The sequence below is a fragment of the Cervus elaphus genome, chromosome 14 (genome assembly GCF_910594005.1).
Source record: "Cervus elaphus chromosome 14, mCerEla1.1, whole genome shotgun sequence".
Taxonomy (NCBI): domain Eukaryota; kingdom Metazoa; phylum Chordata; class Mammalia; order Artiodactyla; family Cervidae; genus Cervus; species Cervus elaphus.
The window spans coordinates 23,242,241-23,254,906 of NC_057828.1; the positions used below are offsets into that span (position 1 = coordinate 23,242,241).

General features: G+C 38.3%; 1 protein-coding gene across 1 annotated transcript in view; it reads right to left on the minus strand.

Moving 5' to 3' along the window:
• Nucleotides 1-251: 251 nt before the first annotated feature.
• GPATCH2 (G-patch domain containing 2) overlaps nucleotides 252-12,666 on the minus strand; it is a 190,951-nt gene continuing 178,536 nt past the window's right edge. The window contains exon 10 of the mRNA XM_043924401.1: nucleotides 252-4,230. Coding sequence (XP_043780336.1) covers nucleotides 4,010-4,230 — 221 coding nt within the window. The 3' untranslated portion in view covers nucleotides 252-4,009. The remainder of the gene's footprint in view (nucleotides 4,231-12,666) is intronic.

The following is a 12,666-nucleotide window of genomic DNA, read 5'->3' on the forward strand; positions in this document are numbered from 1 at the left end:
GAAGGGATAGACTATCCACTCCAGTATTCTTGGGCTTTCCTGGTGGCTCAGCTGGTAAAGAATCTGCCTGCAATGCAGGAGACCTGGGCTCGATCCCTGGGCTGGGAAGATCCCCAGGAGAAGAGAATGGTTACCCACTCCAGTATTCTGGCCTGGAGAATTCCATGGACTGCACAGTCCACAGGGTCGCAAAGAGTCAGACACGACTGAGCGACTTTCAGTAATTAAAAAAGAAAAAAAAAAAATTAAAGTCCTTTCAACTTTATTTTTTATTATTTCAAGAGGGAAACATTTAAAGCACAAAGACAATGACTGCTTATAAATAACATTCTTAAACATTATGTTTATTCTTTCATTCTTTGTTGTACTATTATTATATCTTTCTACTAAAAGAAAAAAAATCCAAAATATTCTTTGCTAAACAACTTCATTTTACAATACCATTTAGGTCACTTTTTTTTTTTTTTTTAAAGAAAAACAGAGGACAGGAGGAAATGGTTTTAAAAAGCATGTCAGCAGTGATTTTTCTCTTTCATGAAATATCTGCTCAAAATGAAAACATATTGAAGAGAAGCAATTGTCAGTTCAATTAACTGCAAGAATATCAATTCACAATGCTATTAATAAGATGCAATTATTTTGCAATCATGTCTGTAAATTGCACAGTCATGCCCTGTAAACATACCTATATGTATACATTAGGCATATCTTTAACCCTACTGTCTTAGCTTCTGTTTGATAGCAACAGTATGAGTTATAAAATCTGTTTTCAAATGCTGATACCAATTAACTGGTAAATGTTAGTTAACAGTGGATTTTCTTTTAAAGGAGACCATATAATTAAAAAATAAAAGCAAAGAAATTTGAGGGGGGATAACATTGCCTTAAAAATTGTATTTGGGGAGAAAGAAGGGAGGAAGTAAATGACACCAGCACACAATCTGGTTAATATCAAGTATAACAAGTATATAAAGGCAAAATGCTGAATTGCTAATGTAGCCACACTCAGTCTCTTGGCTACTTGCTGGGGAATAGATAATTTGGATAGTAATGGAAGAGACTTATGCATTCTCTAAAAGTTTTAGTACAAGCAATTAATTTGATACGAGGCTTAGATACTATAGAAGTGTTGGCTTTGTGAAGGACAAGAGAAAAATCTAACTGCCTTTTTACGGAGATATGATTGATACATTCTAAAACATGAATTCTTTTGGATGATTTGGGTTCTATAGGCATAGGAACTGATAAAAATTAACTTTACAACAAACGTAAATTAGTGAACTTCATCTCTTAAAGATATTTGACGTACATTAAAAATTCCATTTTTCAACTGTGTTCTTTTCTCTGGTTAAGTTCAGGTCCAAGCAGAACTTCAGGTGTGCAATGATCATTCTTAAATTTCACTGAAATGTGAAGGGAGGTTTGTGTGAGAGCAGGGAAACGCTTGTGAAGTCACCACTTCTCTGCTTTGAGTATTGATTCACGTATTCCGTAAATACTCCAATAGAATAAGACATGTTTGAAATCTTCTGTGAGTCACAGACAGGGCTCAAGATGTCAACATGGAGACCTTTCTTCTATTAGGGGAAAATATAAAGATGAATTATTTTGGGAGGTGGAGTTAGAGAACACCTGAGCTCAGTGATATCTTAGAAAGTTTATTCAGAAAATTGATGCCCATCCAGGAGAACAAGAAAAAATATTTATAAAGCTGCAACATTTAGGTAAGGAGTTCCCCCGTGCCAGCGCGTGTAAAGTCTGCTCTTCCTCACTGTGAGAGTTAGACCATGGTGAAGTGAAAAAGAATGGTCAAGTCCATGGGAATTTGGGATCAGTCAGTCTCACAAAAACCTCATTGTGTTTTACCTGTGGCTCCAAATTTGGCTTTGCAAAATTCTAGGATTTTAAAAGATCTTCAGGCAATGGAACCAAAACAAACTTCATGAACAGACCTTACAGTGCTATACGCTACCACAACGAAGTTTTAAACAGAAATATAAACAATCTCCCCCAGCTTTTTGCATCTTATGTAGATGGAATGAGTATTCAATAAAAAATATTTTTTTAAAAACGGTGAATTTTCAAGTAACAGACATTTAGGAAAGTGTCAAACAACAGTTACTTTATCCAACGAGAATGGTCACCTGGTAGGCTAAGAAGGGCACGAGAAAACCAACTCCCCTGGTAGCCTATGGTTCCCTGGCCAACTTGTCCTCTTACCATGATAACCCTAGAAAGGAAGATAATTCTGAAAAGGAACCTGTAAGTTGGCAAACCATTAAGCCTTTCAAATAGCAGGCTGAACTTACTCTCCCTAATGAGCAGTATTTTCTTTAGAGGACCACGTGGGACAGGTCTATTACATGCACAAACCTCCTTTCCCCACTGTGAAAGACTCTTGGGGACTGTCAAATTCCCTAAAGCCTGTTAGAGAGGAGCCAAGAGGAATTTTATCACAGTAAAATTACTCTGTGTGATCCTATAATGGGGCAGACATGTCATTATACATTAGTCCATGCCCATAGAATGTTTCACACCAAGAGTGGACTGTAATATAAACTGTGGAGTTTGGGTGATTTTGATGTGTCAATATAGGCTTGACAACTGTAACAAATATACCACTCTGGGGTGGGGGGAGGATGTTGATAATGGGGGAAGCTATGCATGTGTGTGGGGAGGGGATATTTGAGAAATCTCTGTACCTTTCCCTTAATTTTGCTGTGAATCTAAAACTGCCCTAGAAAAACAAAGCTTAAAAAACATTAGAAGGTTGATTCACATGTGTTATCTTGGCCTTCACTCAACCAATAAACGTCATTACAAAAGAGAATATCATTATTAGTTCTTACTAATGAAGACAATAACAAACCAACATCTAAACTAACAGCAATTCAGAATCCTGGACATTATGAAGCAGAGGATTCAGATGTAACAATACTAGGCACATAATAAAAATGACTTGTTTTGCTTGGTTTTAAAGTAACTGCTTAGGTGTTAGAAACGGCAAACAGTACCGTTTATTTATTTATTTTTTTTATACACCTTGTAAACGGGCTGGATCGTTGCCAGAAATCTGAATTCTTGGGAGAGCCATTAAAATCTTCAAATAAATTGAGTCGATATTCTAACTTACTCTGATGGTTAAAATTTAAAATCAGTTTACTACAGTTGAGTTGATCTTAAAAAAAATATCAACCTTTGGGAACAAAGAGGTAGAAGGAAGTCTAGATTATTAATAGAGTTTACAACTCAGTCATGGTGAATTTAAAAAATACATTTTTCTTTCCATAATTATTTTATGTTCTAAATGAGGTAAAATTGATAAGATCTGCAGTAAAGTCATGTTGAGGGCACTGTGGTGATCACAATGATGAGGTTTATTTTTGTCGACATGTCAGAGGGCAACATTAATTGCTGTTTGTCAGCTGTGAACTTCATACTACAGTGTCCAAGGATAGAAGATGAATGGGTGTCACCCTGTTGAGGAATCCTAACAAAAAAGTCAAATCCAAGGCATACGAAATTGGCCAGCCTTTCAAAAAAAGATGTGCTTAGGACCGCACTGATGTGATGACAGGTGTTTTCGGTTAGGACAGACAGGGATGAGGTGAAACATAACCCTTTCCGGCCAATGCTATTTTAGAAACACGTAGGCGTGCTCGGTCGCTGGGGCATCGAGCGCACACAGGAATGAATCAAGCTAAAACATGAGAAATTACTGACAACACAAGATCAAAATAAATAAGAGAAACGAGCTGTTCTTTACACCTAGAATGCGAGTCACTGAAAAATTTTAAAAGGTGAAGGTTTTTACTTTAGCACCATGAACTGTGATGAAATCCCATTTCTATCACTCTGGCAGAACTGTAGCAGCTAGGAAGCTAGAGGGGCAAGTCTGAGGCTTTGATGTTCGATTTCAGCTTCAACCACAGAAGCTATGTTGTCATTTTAGAACAATGGGCTATAGCGAGCGAATAAAACTTGTTAAACAGCTCCTCTGCTTTTCCTCTTAGGCGGATTTTCCTGAATTGGAGGCAGTGGTTGCAGGGGTGCTTTTTGGTAGAGGAAACCCAAGTCCTAATCCTTTTGGCCTCTGCAGGGCTGGAATCGGCTCAGCGATCCCCTTGCCGTCTCGTCCGAGGCCTGTCCCAGGTGTCCAGCCCATATTCTGGAGCATTCGGTTTCCAATGTTGTTTTCTAGGATTGGCTGGGCATTTTCTCCTACAAATCCTGGAATTAGAAAATGACAAAAACAAAAAAACAAAATCCCACATTAGTATGAACACAGATGAAGGCCCTCTTAGGCTAAGAAAAGCACGTTCTTTTAAGTTTTCCTTTCAACAAAGTACTGGGGAGGGTTCTTTATTCATTTTTGGATAAAGAGCTTGTTGTAGTAGAAGGCTCAGTGGACAAAAAGACCGTGGTTAGTTTCAGCTCTTCCACCTAGTAGCTGATTAAGTTATTTAACCTCTTTGGGTTTCTGTTTTCTGATCTGTAAAACAGGCATAATACAAAGCAATCAGAACTCAAATTACCAGATCATTTCTTGTGGTTATTCTTCCTTGATAATTAAGGGAGTGATCATCAAGCAAGCTAATGTTACAGACTGTGTAGGGAGAAAAGGGGTCAAAGTATGGACTCCTTGGTGGCTCAGTGGTAAAGAATCCGCCTGCCAATGCAGAAGACGCAGGTTTGATCCCTGGGTCGGGGAAGGAAATGGCAACCTGACCCAGTTTTCTTGCCTGGAAAATTTCATGGACAGCGGTGTTTGGAGGGCTACAGTCCGAGGGGTCGCAAAAGTGTTGGACACGACTTAGGGATTAAACAACAGCTTAAAACCATCTTGGTTTTAGGGAGGACATATTCAGTACCGTCTCCTATATTGGGGCTTCCTCAAAAGTCTGTTGTAGAACTCTGGGCTATAATGTTTGCCCATAATTCCATCCCTAGGGCTCCAGGGATGAAGTTGGCTCACTTTCCGAAGGTCTGCAGAATGCCTGTGGCATACAAGCTCCGTCCTGGGTCCAGCTTGTTTCTGTTCTGTGTTTTCCGAGAGCAGTCTGAGAGTTGAAATGCGCAGGTGCTGACAACATCACTCACTGCTGTCAAAGGCTTGAGAGTCAGCTGTCTCTCTTGTGCCCTTAACCCCTTTCCCATCATCGTCCATCTTTCCTCCCTGATATGGGTTTCTAACAGCACCTTCTACCCCACCTCTAGCCCCCAAATAGAGATTCTCCATCCTCCTCTTTCTCTAAGACTGTATATAAGGATCCTTTTAAGCACCAATAATGATAACAAAAATATTACCTATGGGACTGCAGTGTATAGTGTTCTGTTTCTTGATATGGTTAGTGGCTACAGTAGTGACCAATTTATTATTGTTCTCTAAAACTCTACCTACACATTTCATTCCATTCTCTGTATATGTGCTGCTCAGTTGCTAAGTCATATCTGACTCTTTGTGACCCGATGGACTGTAGCCTGCCAGGCTCCTCTGTCCATGGGATTTTCCAGGAAAGAATACTGGAAAGTGAAAGTCGCTCAGTTGTGTCCAACTCTTTGCAACCCCATAGACTATACAGTCCATGCAATTCTCCAGGGCAGAATACTGAAGTAGGTAGCCTTTCCCTCCCCCAGGGGGGTCTTCCCAACCTAAGGATCGAACCTAGGTCTCCCGCACTGCAGGCTGACTCTTTACCAAGGTTGCCATTTCCTCCTGCAGGGGATCTTCCCAACCCAGGGATTGAACCCGGGTCTTCGGAGTCTCCTGCATTGGCAGGTGGATTCTTCACCACTGAGCCACTTGGGAAGTCTCTGGTATATGTATTTCATAGTAAAAACATAAAATAACAGTAAGTAATAAAAGACATGTCAGAGTTGAACTAACAGTATAGCTAATCTGGTAATTTGTATCTGGTTTTCTGGAGAATAGTGAATGGGTTGTTCCTCAGGATTCTAACTTACAGAGGGGAATTGCAAAGTGATACAGATGAGTTATATAACTGAAACTGATGAGTTTACAACTAAAACTGGTGAGTTTTATAACAAACTATAGAGTAATCATCAATGGATTTTTGCAAGGCCTTTACTGAACATTTTGATATTCTTAATCTTCAGAGCATCTTCAGACTGAGAACAGAATACATTGCTGTCATTGCTAACTTCATTACAGGGAGTGAGAACTGGATTACCACAATAATGAGTTGGTTTTGGACTTGTCAGATTGGTTTTTAGCTCACTGAAGCAAGTATTTTAACATGTAATAGAAAAAAACCTTCAATTGCCAGCAGCTTGAATGGCCAAAGACTGGCACAAAAGAAAAACTCTGGACTAACATTATTTACTGCTTGACAAAGGCAAAATAAAAATACATAGAGATTTTATATATTTATCCAATTATACAAAAATATACATAAACATATAAGATACAAAAATAGGCCTCTTAATTACCAAACAAACAAAACAAAGAGAAGCCTCTTGTTAAAACTTGTTTAATAACAAAAAGACAATTAAGGTTTTTCTTTAAATTTTTACTTTGAAATTATGATAATGCTAACAACAGACTACCAAGGCATCTAATTTTTTTCTGAACAGCTGCTTCGCAGATGTGTCAGGTTACATGGTATACTAACATTTTATCTTATATCCCTAATTTTTCTGTGATCACCACAAATTAATTTAATCCATTGATAAGCTAAGGCAGATCAGAGGTCTAAGGAGGCTTCAGGCTACATACCTGTTATATTTTTGATATAACAGATTGCAAAGGTTCAAGTTTAAACTTTAATATTTAAGAGAAAATATAAAGTCAATTTAAACCATCTTTGCAAAAACTGCATGTCAGTTTTGAGTTCTGAAATGAACAGCAAATAACTGATTCATGACTGTAGTTTTAAAATGTTGGCATTTCAAGTGTGGTGGCTCAGTAGTGGCCACTCGACTCCACCCTGCTTTTTTATTTATATTTTAAATTGATGTACAGTTGATTTACAATGTTGTGTTAGTTTCTGGTGTACAGCCAAGTGATTCAGTTAAACATACATATTTAGTATATTTACATTCTTTTTTATATTCTTTTCAATTATGCTTTATCACAGGATACTGAATATAGTTCCTGTGCTATACAGTAGGGCTTTGTTATCTATTTTATATATAGCAGCTTGACTGAACATCCAAATCTGCTCATCCCAAACTCCTATTTTATCCCTCTCCCATTCCTTTCCTCTTCTGGTAACCATAAGTTCATGCTTTAGTTTTTATACAGGCAGAAAAGAATTCATTCTATTTTTTTAATGCTGGTTTATTTCTCTTAATTAAAATGAAGCATTATCATTATGTTAAAACAAAAAGAAAGACCATTTGATTTCTTAAATGCTAAATCTTTCCCCATAGCAACACAGATTTCTGAAACAAACAAAAAACAATGCCTGTTCTATATAACTTTAAAAAAGAAAAAACAGATACTTCATTTTTCATGGAAAATGACTCTGGCGTGAGATCTACTGTTGGTCTCTCATCCTTCTTTTATGAGATTAAGACATGGGAGTGGAACAACTCCGTCTCAGCACAGCATCTGACAACCATAATTTCCTTTCCTTTTGCTCCTGGCGGTGCTAAATCCTTTAAGTCCTTTCCTGGGAGGCTCTCCTCCTGCTCGGGCAATTTTAGCAATACACAGCCTGCTAACCCTTCTGCAAACTCCCGCTCCAGCCCCCTTTATTCTGGATCTCTTATATCTATTACAGCTGAGTCGGTCCTTTCCCCTCAAATCTTCCAAAGAGTATTGTGGATAGTAATTCACTTGCGTAATTGGCTCAAGAGATGAAAATCTTGTATCGGCCTCTCTTAGCTGCTAATCTATCCAGCTGACTGCAAGCCTAATTGGCAGCTTGTTTAGTAATTTGGCTCCTAAAGTGTTGTATTGATGTTGGATAAACAGCCAATGGAAGGGCAGGTGACACATGCTGCTTCCCACATAACACAGTGCATCGCGTCAGTCCTGACCCCGTATTCAGAAGGCTTTCAGTGGTCTGTTCTCATTCTTTCTTCCCACCCTCTTTCCGCATTACTTTGCTAGTCAGCTGAAGAGCACGGTTATTGCTGTTATTATTATTATTTGTGACATTATTAGAACTGCCAGTTCTCATACTGTCCTCTGGCCTCAGTAACTAATTTAGGGACATGGGCTTTTGATTGCTGTTAAGAAACAGCATTGAACACAGATTGGGCTGTGAGAAAGTGGTGAGGGTTAGTACTTTTTGTCAAATGTTTTAATTGTTTCATTTTTTAATACAGAAAAGCCTCACTGAGATCATTATACATCTTATCTGCAATAATGCAGATGTTTTTCATGTGAATTTTGTGGAATAAAATCAGTTCAAATAGCCAACTGCTTAAAAATACAAGGCTCTTGTTTTTTTTAACTAAGTGAAAAAAACTTTGCATAGTAGGGAATGAAAGACATGGTTGATATTGACATGTTTGGAGAAGGGAAAGTTTTTATTAACAGATATTTTGGTTATAGGGGCTTCCCAGGTGGCCCCAGTGGTAAAGAATCCACCTGTCAATGCAGGAGACACAAGCTATGTGGGTTTGATCCCTGGGCCCAGATCTTCTGGAGGAGGAAATGGCAACTCACTCCAGTATTCCTGCCTGAGAAATTCCACGGACAGAGGAGCCTGACAGGCTACAGTCCATGGGGTCACAAAGAGTTGGGCACGACTGAGCACACACATTTTGCTTATACAGATACATTTCTTATGGGATGATTGTATTAATATATCAAAGAATAGTGTTTTCAGAAAACTAAAAAAATGTCTTAAAACTATTGGTTCTGAAGGCACACAGGGATATTTGTTTGCTATAATATGATCAGGACTATTTATGGTCTGCGTACTATGTACCTGGTCTGTGCTTTACTTGTTAGGCGTGCGGCATTCATAATCTCCATTCCTCATAACAATTGTGCAAGGGGGGAAGTATTAATATAATGGGCTGCAGAGAGATGAACTGCTTGACCATTACCACATAGTAGGATAATATTCAAACTTTGGTGAAGTTTACTCTAAAAACCTACATACTTGCCATTACCTACGCCGCCTTTCTACAAGAATTAATGGCAAACAAACAACTTCAGTGGAGATGATGTTCTAAATTATTTTTAAAAAATTATTTGGGTTACATGTTAATTATAGTATCAACTTCTCTCAATTTGCATTTGGACAATACACAGCATAGTACTCGCAATGACATACTTGGATAACTTACAATATAATGTCTGTGGCTCTCAGAGATTACCAGTGCTTCTGCAGCCGTGATTTCTTTTGATCTTCCTCAGCAACCTGCAACGTTATTACTGGTAACACTTACAGAACAAACTAAGGTTTAAAGAGGTAATAATAATTGTTGTTGTTTAGCTGCTAAGTCGTGTTCAACTCTTTTGTGACCCCATGGATTGCAGCCCCCTTCCCCCCAGGCTCCTCTGTCCATGAGATTTCCCAGGCAAGAATACTGGAGTGGGTCACCATTACCTTCTCTAGGGGATCTTCCCGACCCAGGGACCGAACCCGGGTCTCCTGCCTTGGCAGGTGGATTCTCTACCACTGAGCCACCAGGGAAGCCCTTAAAGAAGTAATGCACCTGCCCAAAGTCACCCAGTTAGAAAGTGCCCCGGTTAGAGTGTGAATTTAGGACACCTGAGTCTTAATGTTACCCTTTCACCGACTGGACAGTGATCTTAAAATAGTCTATCACCATTAGTTTCCATGATGTCATTTCTTCTGCCACATTGTCCCAAATGACAGAGATTTTAATATATTCACAAATTTTCTGGAAAAAACTGTTCATCTAAATTAACATAGCAAGTCTGCTTGAAGAGTGTTTCGACCCTCCTGAAATACCTCAAAATTCACTTTGTTATTAACCCAGCTACGTTTTCTTTGGCTGATATTTAAATGGAAATTTGTTTTAGTTGTATTTATTGTAAACAGCATATACTGAGTTTTGTTCTTTTATCCATCATAATAATCCCAGAATTTAACTGATGCATATACTCCATTTACATTTATTGTGATCATTGATATCTCTGGGTTATTTTTACGATGTTACTTAAAGATATTTACCTTGCTTTCTCTATCCTTTTTACTTCCTCTTTTCTGGCATCCATTGCTTGCTTATACTAGCTTGAAAACTATATATGATTTCTCTATTCTTTAATTTTTAAACATCAACATGCATACCCAGCTTTATTATTCCCTCATATTTTACATCTTATTGTTGTTCAGAGTTTTAGCTCCATCTTACTTTCTTATTATTTAAATTTATTTATTTTCAATTGGGGGACACTTGCTTCATAATATTGTGTTGGCTTCTGCCATACATCAACATGAATCAGCCACAGGTATACATATGTCCCCTCTGAGCGTCCCTCCCACCTTAAATCCCACCCCACCCCTCTTGGTTGTTGCAGAGCACCAGATTTGAGCTCCTTGTGTAATACGGCCAATTTCAACTAGCTATCTAATTTTACACAGGTTAATGTATGTGTTTCAATGCTACTCCATCTTACCTTTATACACCCAAATTAATCCACCTGATGGTCACTGTCACCATCATCACTATTACTTTTATACATTCAGTGTAAAGTTTAGCTTTATGCATATTTAACGATTACTTTGCTCCCAATTCCTTCTTGATTTTTATTCTTTTTCATGGATTCTGTTTTGTTTTTTTTTTACAAAAGTTATTAAATTTAGTAATGATGGGTCTTTACCTGAAAATGGCTCAGTTTCATTTCTTGGGAAATAATTTAACTGGGATAGAAAACTCTAGGTTGATTCAGTTATCTCATCTCAGCACTTTGAAAATATTATCTCTTATTTTCTGGATTGTATCATTCTTTTTAAGTTTGTTGCCAATATAACTTCATTCCTGTGTAAGTTATATCTTTTCTCCTTGGCTGCCTTTAAGTTCTTCTCTTGTGTTTGATGTTATAAAGTTTTATTATGGTGTGTCTAGGTATGACTTCATTTATATTTCCTGATAAAGGCTTGTACTTTTGCACACGAAGATTTAAGTTTTCTTCAGTTGTAAAAATTCTGTTATTATTGAACTCTATAAATATTCTCCTGGAACAGTGTACCTCCTTCTTCTATTTTTTCTGAAAGTTGTATTAGATATATACTGAACTTCACGCTCCTTCAAGTACCCTGACCATTCTTTTACATTTTCCATGCTTTATCCCTCTGTGCTTTTGGGCTTCAGTGGTAAAGAACCTGCCTGCCAATGCAGGAGACACAGGAGGCATGGGTTTGATCCCTGGGTTGGGAAGATCCCCTGGAGTAGAAAATGGCAACCGACTCCAGTATTCCTGCCTGGGGAATTCCAGAGCAGCCTGGCAGGCTATAGTCCATGGGGTCAAAAAGAGTCAGACACAACTAAGCAACTGAGACCACACTTCTTTTAGGAAGTTTCTTCAGATTACTTTTCAAATTCACTGTTTTTGCTGCTGTAGTTTGTTTGTTGTTTGGCTGTATCTAATGTGCTATTCAACCCATCAAGGGAAGTTATGATTTTTAAGATTTTTCAAAACAAAATAATCTCAAATTTCTACTTTTTTTTTTTTTTTAACCACAGCTGTCTTTTCTCTTTCCAGTTATTCCCTTTCATTTTTTAATCTGTTTTTACAACTAGTTCTGTTAGTTTTGGATTGTGAGACCATCTTCAGTAGGTTTTCATTTGTGGGGATTCTTGAGGCTTGGGTTGAAGGCATGTACCTCTACAGTGGTTTTGCATTTCCTTCAAAGACCAGTTTTGCTGCTAAGTTTTGGCATAGTGTTGATTTAAACTAGAGTCTCAGGTAGGGGTAGGCACTTGGTTACATATCTTCAGAGTTTTCCAGTTAGAGCCCAGGTAGAAACCAGATTCTTTACTTTCCTGTCCTTGTGAGTGAGTTTTGTTTCTAGTCTGCCCTGTTCTGAAGACAGAGCTTTTCAGATAGTCTGCTCCCCAGCTTGGCTCTTTCCACAAGGAAGCAACATGCCTCCACATTTCCTAGACTGGTTCCTTAGACCCAGTTCTCTCTTCCTTTCCCGCAGTCTCAGTAATGCATCTAAAGAGATGGTGTTACATTTTATTCAGCATGTCCAGGTATTCTGTAGTTTGAATATTTTCCCATTAGTCTCTCATACTGTCAGTAACAGCAGTTCTTTTCTTTTCTTTCTTTTTGATTGGAGTATAGTTTCTCTACAATGTGTTAGTTTCTGCCATAGAGCAAAGTGCATCAGCCACACATGTACATACCGGCCCTCTGTGGGGATTCGCCTCCCGTTTAGTCCACCACGGGGCATGGAGCGGAGTTCCCTGTGCTACAGTGGTCTCTCATTGGTTGTCCGTTTCAGACAAAGCAGCGAACATACATGTTAATCTCTATCTTCCAATCCATCCCACCTCCTCCCTTCTCCTCTTGATGTCCAAGCACTGGTTCTCTATGTCTGTGTCTCTATTTCTGCTTTGTAAATAAGTTCATCTATGCCATTTTTCTAGATTCTGCATAGATGTGTTAATACACAGTATTCATTTTTCTGTTTCTGACTTACTTCACTCTGTATGACAGCTTCTAGTTCCAGCCACATCTCTGCAAATGGCATGATTTCATTCCTTTTCATG